Source organism: Mycetomoellerius zeteki, unplaced genomic scaffold, assembly GCF_001594055.1.
Source record: "Mycetomoellerius zeteki isolate Tzet28-1 unplaced genomic scaffold, Tzet1.0 scaffold228, whole genome shotgun sequence".
In the NCBI taxonomy this organism is placed as follows: domain Eukaryota; kingdom Metazoa; phylum Arthropoda; class Insecta; order Hymenoptera; family Formicidae; genus Mycetomoellerius; species Mycetomoellerius zeteki.
In genome coordinates, this window is record NW_017257203.1 from 523,541 (window position 1) to 548,075 (window position 24,535).

General features: G+C 28.6%; 2 protein-coding genes across 3 annotated transcripts in view; both read left to right on the forward strand.

Moving 5' to 3' along the window:
• Positions 1–1,047: 1,047 nt before the first annotated feature.
• Positions 1,048–8,349, forward strand: LOC108723259 (uncharacterized). 2 transcript variants are annotated; one of them, XM_018448830.1, is made up of 9 exons: positions 1,048–1,080; positions 1,585–1,635; positions 2,193–2,319; positions 2,686–2,779; positions 3,089–3,204; positions 3,905–4,138; positions 4,306–4,508; positions 6,471–6,539; positions 8,146–8,349. In XM_018448830.1, the coding sequence occupies exons 2-9, from the start codon at positions 1,611–1,613 to the stop codon at positions 8,280–8,282; spliced, it is 1,005 nt and encodes a 334-aa protein (XP_018304332.1). In that variant the 5' UTR covers positions 1,048–1,080; positions 1,585–1,610; the 3' UTR covers positions 8,283–8,349. The 2 variants fall into 2 exon arrangements, with proteins under 2 accessions (XP_018304332.1, XP_018304333.1); XM_018448831.1 differs by lacking the exons at positions 1,048–1,080; positions 6,471–6,539; positions 8,146–8,349 and adding an exon at positions 5,042–5,071 and having other exon boundaries at positions 1,310–1,635.
• A 4,469-nt stretch (positions 8,350–12,818) lies between these two features.
• The window catches only part of LOC108723347 (uncharacterized), a 15,462-nt gene continuing 3,745 nt past the window's right edge, over positions 12,819–24,535 (forward strand). Inside the window, exons 1-4 of the mRNA XM_018449048.1 lie at positions 12,819–12,953; positions 16,525–16,651; positions 17,078–17,171; positions 18,005–18,120. Of these exons, the coding sequence (XP_018304550.1) occupies positions 12,932–12,953; positions 16,525–16,651; positions 17,078–17,171; positions 18,005–18,120 (359 nt within the window). The 5' untranslated portion in view covers positions 12,819–12,931. The remainder of the gene's footprint in view (positions 12,954–16,524; positions 16,652–17,077; positions 17,172–18,004; positions 18,121–24,535) is intronic.

Below are 24,535 nucleotides of genomic sequence, written 5' to 3' on the forward strand. Positions count from 1 at the left end.
AAATATTTTTATCTTTGACTGTCAAATTGCTCGTTTTTATTCAATACTAAGAAAAACACATTAAAATATTTTAAAATTCTATCTAAAGATCCATAAAAATAGGAGTTTTCGATCTGAACCAGGAGATGATCCGATCTGAACCGATGGTTCCAAATCGGACTAGAAAAAGCGTTTTTTACATTTTCCAGGTTTACAGTTTAACAGATGAGAGATACGTCAAAATGGTCTGTAGTAAAAATGAAGGGAATTAAATGATCTTTCCAATGGCACCTTTGATTTTACGATCTAACTTTATTTACGCCTTATAAAGAGCAAAAACTGCAAATAGGTCCGATTTAAATCACTCTCTCTTATATAAGTCTAATCAAATAGCGCTCATTAGTTTATTAAAGCTGCTTTTCTTTTAATGATCTATTTTCTAAACAGATAAATTCTTCCTATTTAATGTTCAGCTATTGCATTGTAGACTTAATGAAAAACAAAAATTTATCAGCGCTATTCACACTTATTTACAGTCGAGGAATCTCGTATTTTACAACGTAATTTTTTATATAATAAATTGTTTTTTTAATAATTGTCAATTTATCATTGGATAGGCTTTTTCAATAAATGTCAATTTATCATTAGGTATGTTTATTACTCTTAAGTTTTGTTTCTATTTTTTAAGTTTTTAAACACACACACACACACACGCATACAACTTCTTTTAAGTTTAACTCTTGAGCAATATGGATTAATGGCAGTGAGGTCAGACATGTTTGTAAGATGTTTGTGCAGCAAGGACATACAAAACAATTTCATGACTCGCTTCAATGACGTTTGAATTCTTTAGACAAAACACGGAAAATCCAATCTGTAACAATCACTTATACAAGAACATTTTATGCAACAACAAACTAAACGTTTATATGATAGTCTTAACAATATCATGTGTTGGATGACGTTTGAATTGATTATCGATATTTTCTCAGAACGGAAAAAAACATCATTCCCTTGGTTGCGCCGTAAATATACTGATTTGTGAACTCAATAAATCTCATGTTACGGAGGGTATTTGCAACTTTATTGTGAACTCTTGAAGTGAACAGAACTATTTACATATATATCTCGCATTTTATTATCATTAATGACGAATAATTTGTAATTTAAAATATCATATTATCATGTAATGTAAAACGTTTAATTTTTCATTTTAAGAAAAAAAATCAAATTTCATCATAATATTACCTTTCCTACTTTTATAAAATAAAACAATTTTTCCTTTTAAATTGCAAGATCACTAAATGATACTTTAGTAAAAAATAATTACCGTTAGTCTAAAAAATCGTGACTTGGAAACTCAATAAATTGTGTAACGAAAAATAAACATTCTTGCCGAACTGTCGAAGTGAATATATCGAAGCGAAGATATTGTGTCACATATTTTTATTATTTACGAACGAGTTGTATTTTGCAATATTGCATTATCGTGCAAAGTATTTAGAAACGCTTCTTCGATCTTGCAATTCAAAAAGAAAAATTGTTTTATTTTATAAAAGTAGAAACGATAATATTATATAATATTATTGTTGCGTGACCATTTAGTTCCAACTTAAACAATCGAACCAGAGATGAAGGAAAGGCATATCGACGATAGTGAGTATCTACCGACAAAGATAATTGTCATGTTGTAATTGTTACATTGTCATGAATATTAAAGATGTAGAGTTAAATTATAAAGTAGAGCTAAATTATAAAGTTCAATTCTCGACTACAGCAACAGGTCATTTGAACCCGAAGCGAAAATTTTTAGACGATTGTACAATATATACGAATAGTATTATGAGGTTCTAAATTGTAGGTCAACAAATTTTGTCAACAAAATTGAACCTTTCTCTATCAAAATTGCCATTCAAGGAGCACTTCACTTGCATTACTTTAATAGGACGCTTTAGAACTTAGATTTAATTTTCATAGTTGTAGGCTAGAATCGAAGAGATATAAAAGATAATGAAAAATCAAGTAACTTCAACTAAATTGAATTATATTTAGTAATGAAAATACTATACATTCAATAAAAATAATGTATACATGCACTGTACGTTGTAACCGTGTCAAATTAAATAAATAAATAGTAAATATCATTAAATTCAAATTATAGCATTATACAGAAATTATTTGAAATTAAATATTTATATATCATCGTATTGCAGTTCAAACGCCGACGGTAGATGAACATTTTGAATTACTGTTGAATGATGATAATATAATTAACTCAAATTTCATCAATGTAACGCTTAATAATCTTCCATATTGGTATAATAAAAAATTATTCAAAGAGTAAGTATTCAAAAGAGAAAGTGATATCAAGTGTTAAAACTGCGAAGTAATGGATAATAATGTTAATGCAATGTGATCCATGATGTAAACTAAAAATTCTTTGAGTTAACTGTGCAAGAAAAAATCAACTAGATGATAAAATAAATATGAAATTATTATATATTATTCAAACTGAATGTTACATTTTTATAACAAACACAAATGCAATATCAAATAACGTGGAGAAATAATTTATAAAATTGTTCTACAAATTACAGAAATTTTTAAACTATCGTGGACAATAATTGCATTAATAATACGTTATCGGCAGTAAAATTTCAATAACATTTATATTAGATTTACACAAATTGCATATTTTTATTTCAGAGCTCAAAATTATTATAAGCGAAACATAATGTCATTGATACAAGCCAGTTTTGCTGGACTTCTTGCAATAATAGTAGTCCCAGAAACATTAAGAGTAATAAAATTTTTTATTTTTTATAATTAAATCGTTCATATAAACACAAAAATCTGTATATGTGTATACATATAAGTTTGTAAAATAAGAAAAATAGTTGTAAATAATTTCCTTTGGCACAATGAAAAAGATCTTTTCGTGCTTTTTCAATCATATTATAATAATTCTAACATCAAGATAGGATATTATACTACGGAATATTTTAAATCATTTTTTTATCATAAAATAGGAGTCAATGATTTTAAAAAATTAATAATACATTGTTTGTTAATTGAATGACTAAAAATGTGCTTTATGAATTTTTAATAGGTACTCGTATACACACAAAAAAGCAGTATGCCTTGCATGACTTTCAGCAGATATACCCAAACTTTGCTGCATATATACAAGCTGTATACATGTGATCCAAACGACCCAAACTCTGAGTAAGTTTTAGTCAAAGTCTTTTATATGTTTTTAAGGCTTCCACTGCTACTTTCTATATTATAGGTATGTGTGTTTCGCGAATATAAGGCTTTTTGCCATGATGAAGTGAACTGCAATATTCACAAAACATTGGTATTTTCTAGTAATGGATTTAGACACAGAAATAATCCGCGAAACACATAGCTTCTGTCTTTTATAAGTTATTTCTGTTTTTATTGTATTTTATTATTCAAGACGTTTATTATTATTTTCAATTATCATAATTATTTGCTGTGATATTTTTGTATTTTAATTTTTATTTATTTTTTGTTGTTTGGATGAGAAGCGACACACAATTACAAAATTTTTTAATTTTAATATCAGAATCGCTGACGTTTTTATCCTATGTTGAAATCTCGATTTTTATTGTATCTTTAAGATAATATTATTGTTCTTTAAGATATAATTCCATAAAGAGTTAAATATTTTTTATTTCTTCAATTCATGTATGTAATATAAAAATTTATAAAATGTTTATAAAAGCTTTAATCTGATTCCACTTAGCTGCCATTTTTCTTATCTTCTATAACTGTATAATTACTCAAATTTATTCCTTAATTTTACTTCTACATCAAAATATTATCAAAACTAAAATGTCTTTAAAACAATAATATTTAAAAAAAAATTTACACGAAGTTTTGTATTTTTATATTTTGTTAGCTTGTACAAGACATTAAACGTAATTCATCGAAAACATAAGACGAGTAGTAGGAGATCAGAGAATGCTGGTATCGGAGGAATCTACAAACGAGATATGGCAATCACACAATTTGCTTTTATAGGATATGTATTAATGGATCCAAAATCGATCGGTTTGTGCATTAAACCGCAAGAAGAAGAAGCATTTAATCATTTCTGGCGTGTGATAGGTCATATGTTGGAAATTCCTGATCGGTAATAAACGTCAAAAGTATATTTTATTTAAAGAAAAAATCAGCGTGTCTATAAATCCAATTTTATGCTATTATATAATTTCTAATATAGCTGATCAAATTGGTGAATATATATATTGATTTTATAATTCTTCATAAGTTTCATTAATTATTTGTCACTATTTACAGATTAAATCTATGTCGCAAAACTGCAGCAGAAACTCGTGAATTATGTCAAAGGGTTGGCAATGTTTTGACACAATGTTTGAATAATGCTCCATTGAAATTCTATGACATAGCATCAGCCATATTAGATGGATTGTGGTACATAGACGTAACTTTAGATAAACATGCTTTTCTAAAATTTACCTATCAACTACATGGTATAAAATGTGAGTGTATTTATTTTAATTATTCTCATACCCAGATAGCAGAATATTTATGATAAATATTTATTAATATTCATTTTTTGATATGTTATATAGATATTTCATATATGTATATTTCGAATAAAGCTTTATATATTTCATATATAAAGCTTTATTCGAAATATATTATTAAAATATAGACCAAATATTTTATGTAATGTATATAATAAACATAAATAAATATTTCTAAAAAGTATTTTTTACTTGGATTATAATATATCATTAAATATTTTCACAGTATTTTACTATAACATTTACAATAAATATTTCTTATTATTTATAATAAATGTTTATAATCTGTGCAATCTAAGAGACCACAAAAATATATATTTACAAAATATTTAAAATAAATCTTCCAAATTATATATTTATAAACATTTTGTAAATATTTTATAAATATTGTGTGCTGTCTGGGTAAATTTATTTAATATACCGGTAAATATGCAGCATGCTTCTCGACCGATTGATTCTTATGAATCTAATCATTTACGTTCAAGTACTCTACAAACAAGGTTGAGTTCCGAAACCCAAGTATTGCATCGAAAAATCGAAAAAAAGTATTGCAGCCTTTTAAATGATGAGTGTACATTAACTTTATTCTTATCATTTTACAAAAAGACCGATTTTTTACGATTTTATTTGTCTGTATAAATTGAATGAATCATATAAATTCCAAAACTTTTGTAAGATTATAAAAATATAATTAATATATGTAATTTTTATAAAAATAAATTATTACTTATATTTTTAATGCAACTTTTTAATGTATTATTACCAATATTTATTAATAAGTATTATTTTTAGATTAAAAAAATATTGATATTAACGGGATCCTAAAGCGAAGCTCGAACTCCGATAAAATCATTAGGGGTGCATTCGGGGAGACACTATTAGGCCAGAATCAAACTACGCATTGAAGATTGAGATTGAAGATTAAAATTTGACCAGTGAAGACAAAGGAATTTTAGCTTCTATTGTTTTGATTGTTGAATTTGATCAAATTTCAATCTTTTAATCTTCAATCTCAATATTCAATGCGTAGTCTGATTCCGACCTAAGTGCTACTTGTATCATTCTATCTTCATTGTTTATTAAACGTAAAACAAAGATAGACGACACAAATAGCGCTAATAGAGCGCTTCTCGAATACAACCTAGATGTCGCTGTTTTTCTAGCGCATCGACATGTCTGTATATGTATATTACCACATAAATATCTCACGCAACTTATGATACATTCATTCGTACATTCGTGTCAATTTTTGTATAACAAATTCGCCGCGATAAAGCGTCTAATTCTAAGAACTCGACGTTATTTGTTTGTCCAAACTACGTGTTTGTGGATCACTATTTCGTAAGTATAGGTTCCAAAACTTTCGTATCAAGTAAATGTTGTCACGACTTGACAGCTTGAGACGCCATGTTACACTAAGAAATGGTAAAAAATATATCAATTTCGAAATTTTTTGTCGTTCTCGGCATAAACTCCACCTCACAAACACGTCCTAATGCGTATATTTTAATCCTGGAAAAGGATTTTCGAATCTATGAAAGAGAAAAAAAGTATTTGTTATACAAAAATTATATGATTTAGTCGATAATACAGGCGATTAGGATCCCTTTAGGTAATAAAGTTTCTTAAAAAGTTTCACAACAATATATTAACACTTCACTAAAACAATATATTCACACAAAAATATATTAACATTATTAATTATTCGGGTACGATATTTTCTGTATTTTAAAGTTTCATTTTTATATTGTATGACAGAAAAAGAACCGTAATTAATGCAATAGTTACTACATAATAAACGCTTTTAATTTAAATTATTCATCTGATTTTACTTTGTAAATAATCATTGCTTAATAGGTTTTGCATTACAGAAAATGTATAACATATTCGATAAAAAAATCATTAACATTTCAGATAATAAATCACTTGGATGGTACAGTCGACTTAATGCAAAATATCGCGATTTCATACTTTATCTTTCCCGTAAGTATTGTATAAACCAGATGTGTTGCACATTTTGATCGATTTTGCCTATCGTCCCTACTCCTTTTGTTTCATAGCATTTAGACCTTGCGCAGAGACATAAAATGGTCGAACTCAGGGATAATATTAGAGTAACTCATACAGGGCACTGGATTCTATATTAGAGCTATAGGATTTTGAAACATATTGCCTCACATTCACTGTTTATAAATTTTTATTATTATTATGTTAGAAACTCAATTTATTTATTAAAAATGATTTTTTAAATATTTTTTTCAGTATGCAAATTTAATTAACATACATGTTCTATTTTGAAATACGTGTTACTTTTGAATTTCTAACATCATAATAATAATAATAATATTAATAAAAATTTATAAACAGTGAATGTGAGGGAATATGTTTCAAAGTCCTATAGTGTCCTATATGAGTTGCGACTAATATCATCCATGAGTTTGAGCGTTTTATGTCTGCGCGCACGATCTAAATGCCATGAAACAAAAGCAGTAGGGATGACGATAGGCAAAATCGGTCGGAATCAGTGTTGCCAGCGAGGATACGTTTTCTCGCGTGCGCGATTTCAACATCGTATCAAGTTCACAAGAATACAGGTACCTTTAGAACCCGTATTCTTGTTCTAGATAAACTACTAAATTTTATAGAGAGATACATAATTATTAGGCTTATAATAAGTAAAACAAACAATGTAATTAAAATAAGATAAAGAAATTATAAATATAAGAATAATTATATGTAATTAATATATAATAGAAACATGGGGAAGGATATTAAAATAATTTGTATCATCTTTTTACATATTTTAAATAAAATATTTTTTTTATATTGAGTTAATTTTATTTTATTATAAATCATATTTATAAAATATATTTTTGTAAAGAATACTGGTAAGGTTTTTGGCAGTTTTCCTTATTCTTGCAACAAATGTTGGTATTCTTATGATTCTGCCAAATAAAATATTTTATTTAAAATATATAAAAAGATGATTAAAATTATTTTAATATCCTTCCCCACGTTTCTATTATATATTAATTACATATAATTATTCTTATATTTATAATTTCTTTATCTTATTTTAATTGTTATTGTATATTTAAACATTGTTTGTTTTACTTATTATAAGCCTAATAATTATGTATCTCTCTATAAAATCTATAATAGTAGTTTATCTGGAACAAGAATACGGGTTCTAAAGGTATCCGTATTCTTGTGAACTTGATACGTTGTTGAAGTCGCGTGCGCGAGAAAACGCGTCCTCGCTGGCAACATTGGTCGGAATCTGTAACTCGGCTGTAGTAGTGGAATTCTGTAACTCGTTACGCAATCGTTATGTGCTCATAACGACAGCAACGCAGATATTTTATATGGCAAGCTGCGCAACTGAGTCGTTATGAACTCGTAACGACTGCATAACGAATTACAGAATTCCACTACACAGGCCTGGTGTAAACAGTAAACATATGACACATTCTCAATCCTTGTTTTCCAGCAAGGACACAGTCAGACACTGTGTTACACAGTGTCTGACTATGTCCTTGCTGGAAAGCAAGCAATATTACCTGCATGCTAATTTATTCTTTTGTTTCAGTTGTACCCTATATCGGAGCAATAGTAAGAACTTATTATAATTACGTGCTACTATTTACACTGTGGTTTGCGAAGAAATGGCCTGTATTAGCATGGTTGTCATTTGGTAAAAAAAATTCTCATATCAATTTGTATTAAAAATACGATCGTTATATGCTCTTTCTCTTTTTATCTTTTTATATGTATAGTAAAACTGTATCTAAATAACGAGAAGTAACTAAATCTAATTAAACTTTTAGTGTATATATATTTCAATGTGTTCTAATCGGTTTTTTTCGAAATCTAATTTTTTAATATTATATTTATCATTTTTGAGTATCATTTTTGAAAATTCAATTTTATGTACTAATAAGTTATTAATAAAGAAATAAACAGTTTATCATATTTATTTTTACAAGAATTTCAAATTTATTTGCTATTGTATTTCTGAAGTAATCCAGTTTTCGTTAGAAATAATGAATCAAATCGACGTTAATCGATCAATATTATTTCTGGTTGGTATATTATATCTTGCTAACAATATTAATTCATAAAATACTATTTAATAATTATAACAATCATCTATACTATCTAATAACAAACTGGCTTTTCTCTGTTTCTGTTGAGGAGAAAGTTGATCTTTGATAAAGTCTTCTATAATCTTATCTTGCATTATCATTGATTACGTAAGGTCTAATTAAGATAATTTTTATCCATTTATTATAACCTTGTGTGTACTGGCTGCGTCCAGCAGAATGTTCATTTTGCATTTATTGGAAATTTCTTTATAAGATAGGATTATTTCTTTAATCTAAAAATGTAAATGGAGCGAAATAATCATTAAGCTGCTTTTGAACGCAGTCAAAAGCAGCTTAATAAGGTCATCTGTGTACGTAAACGTTTGTATCTATATAATTTGTTGCTCTCAGATATGCTGAAATCAAAAACGTAATTCCAAAAATTTAAACCAACTACGAATACTGCAAAATATTATTTAATTAGTTACAATAATAAGTTAGAAATAAGACCGTCTTATGAATAAGTCAATTGTAAGTAAGAAAAGCCCACTTACAGTCAAAGTCAGATGTTGGAATAACACATCTATATCAGTCCATATGTATTTAAATAAATTTATTCAGATATAAGACTGAGCGCCGATTACTTTTTTGCAATATAATCAAACTGAAATAATAATAATCTCCCTAAATTTAATGCTAATAATATCTTAATGACACTTTGCAGTCCGATTGTTACTAAAATAATATATATAATTTGTCAGTTAATAATACAATAATTTGTCTCAGTTAACTGTTTCTTTTTTCTTCTTTTTCTTGTTTCCGAAAATGTACGAAGTCATCCAAAGTATATTCGAAATGAATCATAAATGAAAAATTAATTAGAAGAAGGATCTGCTTGGCCAAATTTTTACAGGATCTCTATAATCTATTAGAGATCCTCTAATCAGAGATACGAAATAACGTTCCGAATTTTGATTGATCGCCAATGATTTTTCAGCAAATAATACATCTGTATACACTACAGTCGAATAATTTTAGATAGATATGTATGTACGTAATTGTACACTGCCAGTCATATATTTTTATTAACAAATGTTATTACTATTAATCTAATCTTGACCTTACTTCATGACTTTAATTAGAGAATCTCTAATATCTATGGAGACTGCAAAAAGTGTTAAAAGCTATTTACTTTTCACAGAAATATGGCAGAGAAATAATTTGGAACATAGAGAACGCAGAATAGAGAAGGCAAGGATATTATGATATTTGGACTGCATTTTAATTGTTTGAATATTTACACGCCATAATCCTGACGGAAATATTTTTCAGCTATTATTTTGTACATTTCTCTACAATTTCTCTACAGATTTCTCGGATGTTAATCCTACAATTGGAACCACTTTGCGCAGAAATTGCAAAGAAATAAATAGAAAAATTTCTTTACAGTTTCTCGGTAAATTTGATTGGAATAATATTTGCAGACAAATTGCAGAGAAATTCAATACTATTTTCAGATTGTTAATACTGTTTTTTTGTCTTCAGTTTCTCTAGATTTTCTCTAAAAAAAATCATCTGCGAAGTAACTGCAAAGAAACTGTAGAGAAATGTACTAGTATTATTCAATATTGCTTTTTTCTTCGATTTCTACGCAAAATTTTCTCTGAAAAATAATCTATGAACGTCGTTACATGTACGAGTAAGTAAAGATTCGTTTTGTATTTCGCAAATATATTCATGATTTCTGCACAACTTCTCTACAATTTTCACCAATTTATATGCATTTTCTTTGTCTTAATTTGTATTTAACTTCTCTCAATATACAGGGTGTCCCAAAAAGGTCGAGACACCTAAATATCTCGGGAAATATAAGTTTTACAGAAAAGTGTTTCAGACAAAAGTTATATGGTTTAAAAATATCTATTTACTGATCCTATCAGTTTGACCTTGGGTTGCGTAGCCAAGGTCAGGTCAAGGTTACATTGATTTTCTTAAATGGAACACCCTATTTTTGATTCAAGAATCTAATAGCTGATGTCGAGAGCTTTCAAAAACGCTATAATATTTTTTCATGAAGTACTTTTCAAGTTATAATGCTTCAAAGTTACAGTATCGCCGGCATTAGCATTACCCAAAATATTTATAATAATTTTGGAAACTGGCCAGTCAAGGCGAGATCGGTCGGTGGTCCGTGAAAAAGGTCAAGATTCACGGACCACCGACCGATCTCACCTTGACTGGCCAGTCTCCAAAATTAAATATTTTGGGTAATGCTAATCAGGATTGGCAACGTTATCTTAAAAAAATAACTCGTTAACGTTACCGTTCTTTTTCTTGAAAAGTAACTCGTTATCGTTACTCGTTATTAATTTGCAAAAGTAACTCGAGAAATAAAACTGATAAATGTATATTCGCTCTAGTTACGATTAAAACTTTTATGTAAATAGAAATAGAGTAACGATAAAAGTAACTAGTGAAATCGTTACCATTACCCCAAAAATATAACTGCGTTATCATGAACGTTACTCAAAAGAAAATGTAACGTCGTTACCCAATCGTTACCGAAAAAAGTAACTTGTAACGGTAACGACGTTACAAGTAACGCGTTACTTGCCAACCCTGATGCTAATGCCGGCGATACTGTAACTTTGAAGCATTATAACTTGAAAAGTACTTCATGAAAAAATATTTCATTATAGCGTTTTGGAAAGCTCTCGACATCAGCTATTAGATTCTTGAATCAAAAATAGGGTGTTCCATTTAAGAAAATCAATGTAACCTTGACCTGACCTTGGCTACGCAACCCAAGGTCAAACTGATAGGATCAGTAAATAGATATTTTTAAACCACATAACTTTTGTCTGAAACACTTTTCTGTAAAACTTATATTTCCCGAGATATTTAGACGTCCCGACCTTTTTGGGACACTCTGCATGTTTCACATAAAAAATGCAAAGAAATTTCTCTTCAAATTACTATACAGTTTCTTGGCCAATTCTTTGTTATTTACTGCGAAAATTTGTCTTTAATTTCCTTTCAGTTTCTTTGCAAATTGGTTTGCAAAGAAAATGCACAAAAATATCTCTGCTAATTTCTCTACAATGTTTAAAATTTGTCCGCCTTTTCTTGGCAATTTTGTCTATAGTTCCTCGTTAATTTATCTGCTAATATGATTTATGGACAAACTTCTCTGCTATTACTCTCATTTTTTTTCACAAACCGCTTTTACAAAGAAATAATATACATATAAATAGCAGAGAAATTATTCTGCCAGGAAAGCTTCATTCCATCTTCACATCTACCTGCTGATATAAATCACAAAGATAGAATGAAAATTACAGCGCGTGAGCGACTAAACTAAATCAAAATCAATTTTGATAATATTAAAGTAAAATTAGAGGATAAAATACTCGAAAGCTATTTAAGGAGCCTGATCGATCTGTATTTAACAATTGTACTCTTAACGCTACAGTAACAATAATATTATTATACATAATAAAATTATTTGACAATCTTGCGTTTCGCGGGTTTTCTCCGTGTTTAGATCCATTCTTGGAATGCCAACCTTGCAGTTCACTTCATTAGGGCGAGGAGCAGTCTGATACTAAGCTGTTCCGTTCCTTTTATATTACGTTGCTTGTGTGGGGGGGAGGAGGGGGGGAGAAGAAAATTGTGAGTCAAGGGGGGGAAAGGAATTCGGCCAGTTTTCAATAGTCGGGAGGATGGTCTTCCATATTTTATTTATATTGTAGCCATCATCTCTATTTAGATTGTTAGGGTGTTTTTGTATTTCTATGGCTTTTCTATACTTTCTTGGGAAGTATGATGTAATGTTGGCTATTGTGGTCGTTTTATCGAAATTTTAGTTTTACAGAAATATATTTCATTCAAAAAAAAAAAAAAAATTGTATGGATTATAAGAGTGCAAATAATAGTAAAATCAATTTTTTAAGATCATATGAAAGTTATTGTCACTTTTTAAATAAAATTAATTTTGATTACATAATATGATTCCTCTAATTGTTCTGTACATAAAAGTATTAAGGTTAAAGTATCGAAAAATTAGACTCAGCAAAAAAAACAAGCAGTATATTAAGAATGACGCACCTGCTCTCGTACAAAAAGAGGACGCTAGTGAAGAACGCTGAATGTAGCAAATTCTTTAGTATCAAGTTGTTCGTTGAGCAAGCATACACGCACTACTCTGATCTGCAGTCTATACTCGTATTTTGTCTGACCTATTGCAAAATCTTTTGTTGATTGTGACTTAATAAAAATATATAAAGTGAAATGAGGAAGAATATTGACGACGGTAAAGCAAGATTTTATTATTTTTAATTAATTAAATGTGTTAAACACAGGAAGAATGGTTTTTGATCGAAGCAGTGGCTCTCTGAGTTTCAAGAACTACATCTTATTATTAGAAGAGAAAAGTGTGCCTTAAAAAGTTTCAACGTTCAAAGTTCAAAGTTTAAAATTAAACCGAATATAATTTCAATTATGATAGAGTGATCAAAATATCATCTATTATGCAGATGAATGCATCAATAGTGCCCTAATATATCCATATTCAGGATATTTCGTCACCGATTTTTGTTCATTCTATGCCAAATAAATTAAATCATACATTGATTAAACTAAAATAAATCTTTAAAATGTATATGTATTGTTTCGAATGTGTTAAATACTCTAATTAATACTCTTGGCAATTTTGTTTATAATAATTAATACTCTAATTTGTACTATTTCGTAGTCTGTATAGTAATCGAATTTGTTAAATTATACTAATATAATCGCAAGAACAACTGGCTTATTGCTCTTTCGTATTGTATGATTTAAATTTTAATTAGCTAAAACCTTTCTACATCTAATATGTGTAAAGAGTTCAGAAAATTACTAAACAAATACATTGTAAAATTATATTTTATTTTATTTGAAACCTAAATATATTGTAGAAGAATTATAAAGTGACGCGTTATTTGAATTCGTTTATTGAATAATTGAAATTCATTATAACTTGAAATGTATCGAGTGAAAGTATGTTGCCTTTGTGCAAAGAACAGTTCCAAGAATGTCTCTCTGTTTTCGCAAGTATCTTATTCATCTTTCACCTTCAGAATTCAGTGACACTCAACGTAAATCATTGCATCATTACAATGGATTCTAATTCTATTTATCTTAGGCCTGATTGAGTGTCACTGAACTCTAAAGGTGGGAGACGAAAAAGTGCTTGCAAAAAATGGTAGAATATTTTAAATATTAAAGGAAAGTTATCGGTACCAACATATCACTTTGTTTTTAGACAATATTTCTTATAAAAGGTAAAAATAAAATTTTTAAAACATAAATACAAATTAAAAAGTGTCTTGTATTAAATAGTATAAGCAGTTTTAATAATACTGTTTGCAATTTTGCAATAATTAATTTTTTCGTAAGATAAGCAAAAATGGGTTCATGTCAAAATTGACACAGTAGGCATTAATGCTACGTATTCCTATTTTTTCTCTTTTACAGGAATTATCTAGTATAAAGTACCTATAAGTGAATGTATATAAGATTTTCCAGAATCCTTTCACTTCGTTATAAAACATTTTTATTGAATTATATGTATATTTACTTTATGCTGTTCTGCAAGATGCAAATATGTAACACGATAGTTTTTCAAGAGTTTTTCCATATATACACGATTGCCTTCAGTTCCAATAGAGCTATTGGATACTATAAAACAACGTTATAAAGATTAAGTTAGCTCATGGTCTGTTTTACAGACAGGTGTGGCGGTTTACGCTACACCACAATTTTTAATTTAAAATCGTATTATGAAAAAACTATGAGAAGAAATAATATAAATAAAACTGATTTAGGAAACTACAAGCATTTAAAACAACTTAATATAATATAGTCACTATTATTTAAACTACGCAATTTGCAAAAAAAAAATCGTAAGAATTCTATTTTCGCATTCGTAGAATTCGTTTTTAGCTGATTTGATATAGAAATAAACCACAAATATACAAATTATGAGTTTGTACTTCTTCTAATTAGCTAAACAGATCATGATTTTTTATTAGTATTAATAAAGTGCAATAATTAGTTTATGAGAAATAAGGGAGTATCGCTTTAGGAGACTTATGTCAGTATCGGCGACTTTCCTCTACTGAAAAAAATGCATGTAATTTTACATGGAAATTACATGTTCATGACTGGAAAATTATTTAAATTGCATAAATATGCTTGGAAATTTACTGGAAATTGTAAATTTCCAATCATATTTAGGCAACATGCATTTTTTTCAGTGTAGTATTAAAATAAAATCATCTAAAGTAATTTTGAATAACTATAGATGAATAAATAAGTATTTTTTAAATTATTTTTTGCCTTTCGTGCGTCTTTAAAAAGACTTTACATAGTGCAATAGAGGAGAGTTGCTGAATGCGTACCACTTAACCTATTTTTTATTATATTTTCCATTTGGCATTGTTTTGTATGCAAATGAACAGAAATCGTAGGGACGCTTATTATTACATGTTTTACTTTCCACCAATAACAAATTCATTTGTTATAAGTCTTTTTGTAACATGCTGCAAAAGGTACGATTTAGGCAACCAATCACCTAAATCGTACTACCTACAGGTACTTTTTATCATATTTCCTTAAATTTGAAAGTATTGAATTTATGAATGAAAACAATTAAAAGTATAAGATTAATAAAAGAAATCATTAACTAATACCTAATAATTAATTAATACCTAATTTTAATAATTTATTGAAGAAAATCAAATATTTTATAATTATTAAATAACAATAATGAAAAAACAAATAACATCAAAATAAAATTGGCTTAAATATATTTTTGCACCTAACATTTACATTGATATCAATTATTAGTTTTATTATTGTCAGTTATCAGTCTTATCTTTTAATAATATGATTTAGGAAATTTGATGGATTTTGTAAAAATATCGATTTAATGTTTACAATAGTTGCAAATATGTATATACAGTGAATGTAAAATATTCTACAATAAATCTTTCATGAAAATACAAAAATTTATAATAAAATTGGATGATCGCGCTGTTATCAACTACATAAGTTGATTAAAAATTAATATCAAATGTACCTGATTTTTTAAAACGCCGCTAATATCCATAAAACAAGACGTAGGCTATTATATTTTTGCTTATATTACTAATTTCTCATATATTTTATATTATTGTTACTAAATATTGCCTATATTAACTGATAATATAAAATATTGATGAGGTACGATTTAGGCGACCAGTTCGCATTCGGCAACTTTCCCCTACTTATATAGTGAAATAATAAGTCAAAGAGGACAAAACTTTTGTTAGACTAAGTAGCTCAAATTTATATATTTACTTTACGAATAAAATATATATGATTGATAAATTTGAATAATTTATTCAATAATGTTAATTTAAGACCTTGTGTTAAATAAAAATGATTTATTCAAAAATTGATAAGTTTCCGCAACTTATTAACTAATTCTGCTAATTATTTTGCACACAAAAATATTCAAATGTAATAACTATCAAAAAGTGAAAAAATATGTTACTGCTTTATTCAAAATTCTAATATAGAATGTAAAATAACATTTGCAATACATTTTTAATAACAGTGAAAAAGGCATATAGTAATGCTGAAACAGTTTAATATTTTAAAACCAGGAATTCTATGAAATAATGAATTATAACAAATTTAAAAAAAAAAACGTAAGATTTTTAAAGATTAAATAAGGTTATCGGCGCGGTGTCCCTTAATCCGAACAATTACCAATAAAATTGTTTATTATACGATTTTTCAAATTATCTGATTCTATTTTTCTATTTTATATATATATATATATAACACGTATGTTGCAGTCCAACCACGGACGGTGGATGAACATTTCAAATTAATCCTAGAAGATAAGAGTGTAATCGATCCGGAAGCAACCGATGTAACACCCAATGATCTTCCAGAATGGTACAATAAACAATTATACAAAGTGTAATTATTTAAATTGAATTAAAATATTAAAATTCCAATTCCATTCCGATAGTAACAATCATTGCAATAAAATACGGAAGAAAGACATTTTTTTTATTAAACATAAATTGAAACATCTAAGAAATTAATAAATTATTTAAAAATAAATTATATACAAAAATAAAAATATAGAACTATTAAGTATTTGACCGTAATGCTACGCTTTTATAAAATATTTATATTTTTCAATATTTATGTATAAACGTTCGTTTGTATAAATATTGATAATATTTAAAAATTCAGAAAACTTTCGAATATTTTGTATATTACACAAATGTTAATGCAATATAACTTACGTAAATCAGATATTTATTTTCAGTTTTATAATAATCTTTTAAGCATTGTTTTTGTTTCATATTTCTTAAAACCTAATATCTATAATTTTAGAGCTCAAAACTTTTATAAGCGAAACTTAATGTCATTGGTAGCAGCAGCCACAGTAGGAGTTATTGTAGTATTTGCAGTGGAAACAATACTAAAGGTATTAAAATTTTATAAATTTTATTAACAATATACAGGGTGTTTGGAAAATAATGAAAAATCTTTCCCATAAGGGTAGAATGGAATAATCTGAGAAGAAAAGTCCTCTACCATTTTACAATTTTCGCAATAGTTAACAAGATATTAATTACTAAAAATCGTCAAAAATTGGTCTTCAATAATTTTTTACTCAAATACTATTAACTTTACAGAAAAACTATAAGAGATAAAAACTGTTTATTTTCTTCTTATAAGGTTCTGAGAATTTTTTCAGAATTTTTTTAATATCGTATTTTCTCATATTGGTAAAAATAAGAAAATGCAGTAGTAAAAAGTTGATAAAAAATTCTGAAAAAATTTTTAGAACTTTATGAGAAGAAAATAAACAATTTTTCTGTTCAGTTTTTCTGTAAAATTGATAGTATTTGAATAAAAAATTATTGAAGACCAATTTTCGACGATTTTTAGTAATTAGTATCTTGTTAACTATTGCAAAAATTGTAAAATGGTAGAGGACTTTTCTTCTCAGTTTAGTCCATTCTGCCTCTATGCGAAAGATTTTTCATTACTTTCCAAACACCCTGTATAAGTATATTAAAATAATTATTTTTGTATAGTAATCGATTCTTATTGTATAGTATCCTATTAATTTTGTACAGTACAAACGACATCTTTTTATTATCACACATTTCGATTAAACCATTATCTCAACATGAAAATAGAAAATAGTTTTATGTTGTATTACCTTTAGAATTTATTATGTTAAATAAAATTTATTGTAAAAAAATAACAAAGTATTATTTATCATACGTTAAATTTTTTGTCTCTTAACAGGTGCTCTTGTATACAAAACGAAGTAGTTCAACCTGTGCAGCTTTTAAAAGATACATCGAAACTATATTACATATACACAACATATATACGTGTGATCCAAATGATTTAGATTCCAAGTAAGTTTCATCCAATCTACAATTTTTTTTATATTCATATTCCTTTGACTTTTATTATCCATGATACGAATAAAATATCGCAAGATTTTATTTTTAAAATGCAATCACATTTTTATTCATGATATAAATTATACGCAAAGCAACCTTTAGATAGGTATTACACGAATTTTTTAACAGAATGAAAAAATTATGAAAAAATCACAGTTTTCAATTTAAATATAATCACTTATAAAGTATGTAGATTTTACATGTTTTAATGATGAACATGAAAAATAATAAATTATTTAATTGTTAGTTAAAAACACTATCTTCATTAGTTTTTCATTCGATTAAAAATAACTGTTTTTCTAGCTCTAATAAGTGGTACTGCTTTTTTAACTGTGCTTTTATAACTTGTTGATTACGTAACATACATTACACATCAACTCTAGTACCGAGACTAATGTGACTCCTGATTATGTAACATGTAAGCATATTTATGAAAATTCATAGTAATATACCTAGTAAATACATAGTAATATATATAAATGGTATCACTTTACAAGGTTATTTCTAGTCATAAAAAATGTAAACTGCCTCTACATAATTTGCAAATTATAATCTTTGTAAAGTTCAACAAAATCTGTATTTTGCAAATAACGATCTATGTAAATTGAACTGGATTATCACGTTAATTTCTACAACGACTGCATTGATCAATGACAGAACAGCAAAAAGTAGTATAGGCAATAAATATAGTATAGACAATAAATTTCATATTTGCGCATTTATTCGCAAAAACTCAAGCTCTTTATAAATTTCTGTGATATGAAAAATATCAGACACATAATAAGTTTCTCTAATCTGATTTAAATAAAAAAAATCAACGCTTTAAAATATAAATATTAATTAACATATTCAATTCATTGTACGGTTAGATCGCATGTGTGTATCTTGCGTGCGATGATACATCATTTTACGTCTGTGTTTGCCATTTGCGAATTATGTAAAGGCAGCTTAAAGTTTAGTTTTGTTCTTTACATAATTCTTTGTAATACTTGTTTGTAATATATCTAAAAATAGTTCCAGCAACCTAATAAAATCTGATAAATGCCTAATAAATTAATATATTCATAAATATAATATATTCATAATATGATAATAAAATTTAGTGAAATTTAATTAAATTATTTTTTATATTATTTTGATTAAAATTTAGTGAATATTAAGCTGTCTCTACATAGTTCGCAAATCGCAAAACGTAATTCGCAAACGTGGATGTAGAACGTATCACGCGAAAATTGAACTGCGATAACATTGATAATTTAGAACGACGATGTTTTTATTTAAGAATTTTTCAGATCAGAGAATTTCAGATTAGAAAAACTTACTACATGTCTGATATTTTCTGCATCGCGAGAATTTATATAACAGATATCTCTTTGCAGATAAATTAAGCAAATACAAAATTCATTTCAGCCACTCTTTGCCGTTCTATCATTAATCAATTCAGTCGCTGTAGTGCAAATCTTCATTTTGCGTTTGCGTTTATGATCTACGTTTTGCGATTTGTGAATTATGAAAAGCGGTGATGCTTTATGAGAAAACGAAAAAACATCCCTTAATTAATATACAAATGACCATTATCGTCCTTCAAAGTAATGTCCCCTAGAGACAATGCACTTCTGATAAAGTTCGTACAGCTTGCGGAAACTCTACGAAAAATCATCTTTGGATATCGCATCAAATCTTATCACGTCACGTGGTTCAAAATGTATACGGCAATGTGCAATTCTTGAGTCAGCGTTCTATTACGATTTTGAATTACTCTCTTTGTTCCCACGATTCTGCTCTGTCGCAGATTTTTTTTCCTTAAACTAAAGAAGACGATGAAAGGGACTTTACAAACATTTCAGACATTCAATGACAATAAATTTAATATGATATCCAAACTTCGTAGATGGCTTATTTCTTAGGCTTAGATACTTTTCATAAAAGCATGACTTAAAAGCAAACATTCAGAAACGACAAAGTGTTTTATGATAAGTATCTATGACATCATCACAGATGAAGCTCATTAGATAAAACATTAGGTTAAGCTTAACCACAAATTAACCAGACAATGAAAAACCGGACTTTAGAGTTTCCGCAAGCTGTACAAACGTTGTCAGAAGTGTATATTGTCTCTAGAAGATTTACTTCGAAGAACGATAAAGGTTTGTATTAATTAAGTAGTGTTTACTTTCTCATAACATTCCGAAATTTATTGCCATACCATATGTATAGACATTCCTTTTATACATATGTGTATCACTTATCATAAAACACTATGTCGTCTCTGAATGTTTACTTTTAAGTCATGCTTTTATGAAAAGTATCTACTATTTTAAAAATAGATGAATTAGTAGACACATTCTACATTAATTAATTGTAAATTGTGTTCTGATGAAATGAGTTAGTTTTCATATATACAGGGTGAATCAGAGTCGTTTGAACCAGCTTTTTACCTTATGAGAAAATTATCGACTGCACATCTAATTATCGACTTACCAGTATAGATCGGATGTGTGGATATATGCATCGTACGAATAATTGCTGATCCGAGCGCGAAAAAGTATTTAATGCAAATCGGTGGAAAGAAGAAAATAGAGAACAAAATATTATAATATATTTAATTGGAAATAGAAAATTATATAGGTGCGCAACTAAGTTCTCGCTGTTATTTTGATGAAAATGCAACTTGATTGTGAAAAAATGGTTACAAATGAATCATTGAAAGTATTGCCCATCGCTAGCTACTACTTTTTCCCATCTTTCTGGCAGAGCTCGAATACCGTTACGGTAAAACTGTTCATCTTTTGAGACTATCCATGAATCAAGCCATTTTTTGATGTCTTCATATGAGTCGAACTGCTGGTCAGCCAGGCCATGTGCCATTGAACGGAACAAGTGATAATCGGACGGCGCAATATCTGGAGAATATGGCGGGTGGGGTAGGACTTCCCATTTCAGCGTTTGCAGATAGGTTTTAACGGGTTTTGCAACGTGAGGCCAAGCGTTGTCATGCTGTAGAATCACTTTTTCGTGCCTCTCCGCGTATTGTGGCCGTTTTTCGCACAGTGATCGGCTCAATCGCATCAATTGAAGTCGATACCGTTCCCCAGTGATGGTTTCGTTCGGTTTCAACAGCTCATAATAAATAACACCGACCTGGTCCCACCAAATACACAACATAACCTTCGCAGCGTGAATATTCGGCCGAGCCGACGACGTAGAAGCATGACCGGGCAGCCCCCATGACTTTCTTCTCTTTGGGTTGCTGTAATGAATCCATTTTTCATCACCCGTCACGATGCGATGAAGAAAACCCTTTCTTTTTTGCCGCTGGAGCAGTTGTTCACGGATCCTCATCGAGCAATGCCTCCAATTCAGCGTCTTCGAAGGTTTTTGGCCTTCCTTCACGCGGACGGTCGTCAACATCGAAATCACCGTCTTTGAAGCGACGGAACCAATCTCGGCACGTTGTTTCACTTAGAGCAGCATCTCCGTAAACTTTTTGGAGCTCTCGATGCGCTTCAGCCGCCGTTTTCTTCGAATGAAAGAAGAAAATCAATACTTCCCGCATATGACGATTATTTGGCACAAAATCAGACATTTTCACACAACCAAAAGAATATAACGTCAAAACAAAATCACTAATGTGTCGAAGCGGTTTGTTTACCATATGTCTAAGCTTGGTTCATGACGTTTAGATTATGTCAGAATCGACCAGCACTTACTGCTGAAATCATCTATTGACAAACAGCGGGAACTTAGTTGCGCAATAAGTCTACATTGACGTTTTGTTTTATGTTATACAAATAATATTAAATCTTCTTAACTCTTCTCCAGTTACGGCATTTCTAAGTACTATTTCGATAGTGTACAAAAATAATGATCCCACACAGCACACTTTATCCTGTGGATATCCCAAATCGTCCCATAATGACAAAGTGATCCCGCGGATATCCCATACTTAGAAATGCCGTCGCTGGAGAAGAATTAAGAAGATTTAATATTAAAAGAAATTGGAAAGAATAAGGGCAATAGGAGTCAAGCGCAGAAGACGTCGCGCAAATAATACACCCATAAAGCGTAAAACTTCTTTATTCTATTAAACGCTTACATGTTTCGGCTCACTTTTGAGCCTTCTTCAGAGACAACACAAACTAACATATATAAACTGTAAATAAAAGTTATCTTGTCATGGTGAGCTCCCCTACATCGAGAATATAAGTGCCAGAAATTAAATCCAAATAGAAATGAAAGAAAAAGAGAAGAAGAAAGGAAATATTGGAAATATCGAAATAGAGAATATGGAAAACTAATTTATCAAAAAACTTTAAGATTATAATTAATTATCCCAAAATAAGGACGCTCACCGTGATCACAAAGTACCATATCGCAAACATTACTATCATCCAATTTCTTTTGATTTATAAGGAGTTTTTGTTAGTTTCTTCCATTGATTCTTTCTCCTTCATTTATCTCACAAAGGAATGGCTAGTTCGTGAATCTGTCAACTGTTTCCATACCTCCAAATATACAGAACTTTTTACAATTGGGAGATAACTTTGCCTTACCTTTGAATAATAGATTAAATTTAACGGTCGATCTTATTAAGTGTATTGAAAATAATATTTACAAGTTGCCTATTGATGAACTCGATCTCGAACCACTCACTTCTGTTTTAAATAACTTAGCTTCTTGTTCCTTACATTGTACGGAGATAGATAGGAGTTTGTCACAGTTAGCGAAAGACACTAGGATCTTTTTAAGGGATATGAATGACAGGGTTATTTTTACTCGTGCGGATAAGAGTAGGCTGAATAGACAGGTGTATATTTCCAAGGTAAATGAGATGCTTCAGGATGAGAATACTTATGAGGTCATTAAAATGGATCCGACGAGGAGGATTGTAACGAGTTTACGCGCTTTATTAGTTAGTTGGAACGAAGAAAAGTATTATATCTAATTTCACATATAGAAGTTTGTTACGTAATGTTAAAATAAACTACAAAAAGAGGACATTTCAGTAATTCATTAGATTGGAGTGTGACAAACTAGAATTAAAAATCTGTTTACTTAAACTTTACCATGTACAGTGCGGAGCATTAATTCGCTGGGTCATAGTAGTGGCTGGACTTATCGACGCTGAGTCGGTAACGCTCAAAGCGCGCGCGCGCGCTTGAAATAAGAAGAGTCACTGACAAACTGTGTGGAAATTTATTGCATTTTTTTCCTGTTGCGTATAAAATTATATATTCCTGCAGAAATGCATGAATTATATCTCTGTTTATGTTTACACTGTCCTTTATATCAATATAAATTTATGATTTATGTATTATATATTATATATTATAAATTATATATTGCACAAATAAGTATACATATAACATAACGGAGATAAACATATATAAAGAAATGTAAAAGATATTTTCAAAAAATTTTAAGGGACTTGTATGAATACTTCTCATATTAATATTAATCGAAATTAGTCCGATATGAATAAATCCAATAAGAAAGAAAGAATTCTATCTTTGATCGAATTCAGTTTCTCCTAAGAAGGAAACCACTCGCTTACAATAAGAGGCTCAGCGTTGGTTTTAAACTTGGAAGACAAAAATAAATAAGAAATGCATACACAAATTTATAACTATGTATTATAAAGCTTTAATAAGAACAATAAGTAAATTAAGTGAACTAAGAAAATATAGTAATATTAACCATTTATAAATCGTTAATGTACTATATAGTACATTTTCTTAGTTCACTTCATCTAGTATTCTTATTAGAATTTAATAATATGTATATAGTTGAGGCGCTATTTCACTACAAATTTATAGTTACTGATACGACTTTTTTCTCTGAGTGTACATTTTTCAGCACTATAAACTGCGTGCCGATTGTTTATTGGCCTTAAATGCAGTCATAAACTGAAGCTGAAAATAATGTCACAAATTAATTTTAAACGTCATGTTAATATTATTTCAGCTTTATAGTTGCATTTAAGTTCGACAAATTATCGGCGTAGTTTATAGCACCGAAAAATATAATTGTTAATATTTTACATATTAAATATTATTAGCAACAAGACCTGTTTCGACAGAAAATATGATTCTTTCTTTCTTTTATCTCCTCATATTAATTATACACACATAAAAATAATAATAAATGTTTATGAATATTTATCATAAATATTCTGTGCTGTCTGGGTTATCTTTGACATTTTCTTTTTTCTGGGTTATCTTTGACATTTTCTTCTTAAGAAGAATCACTGACAAACTGTGTAAAAATTTATTGCATTTTTTCCTGTTGTGTATAAAATTATATATTCCTGGAGAAATGCATGAATTATATCTCCGTTTATGTTTACACTGTTCTTTATATCTACAGG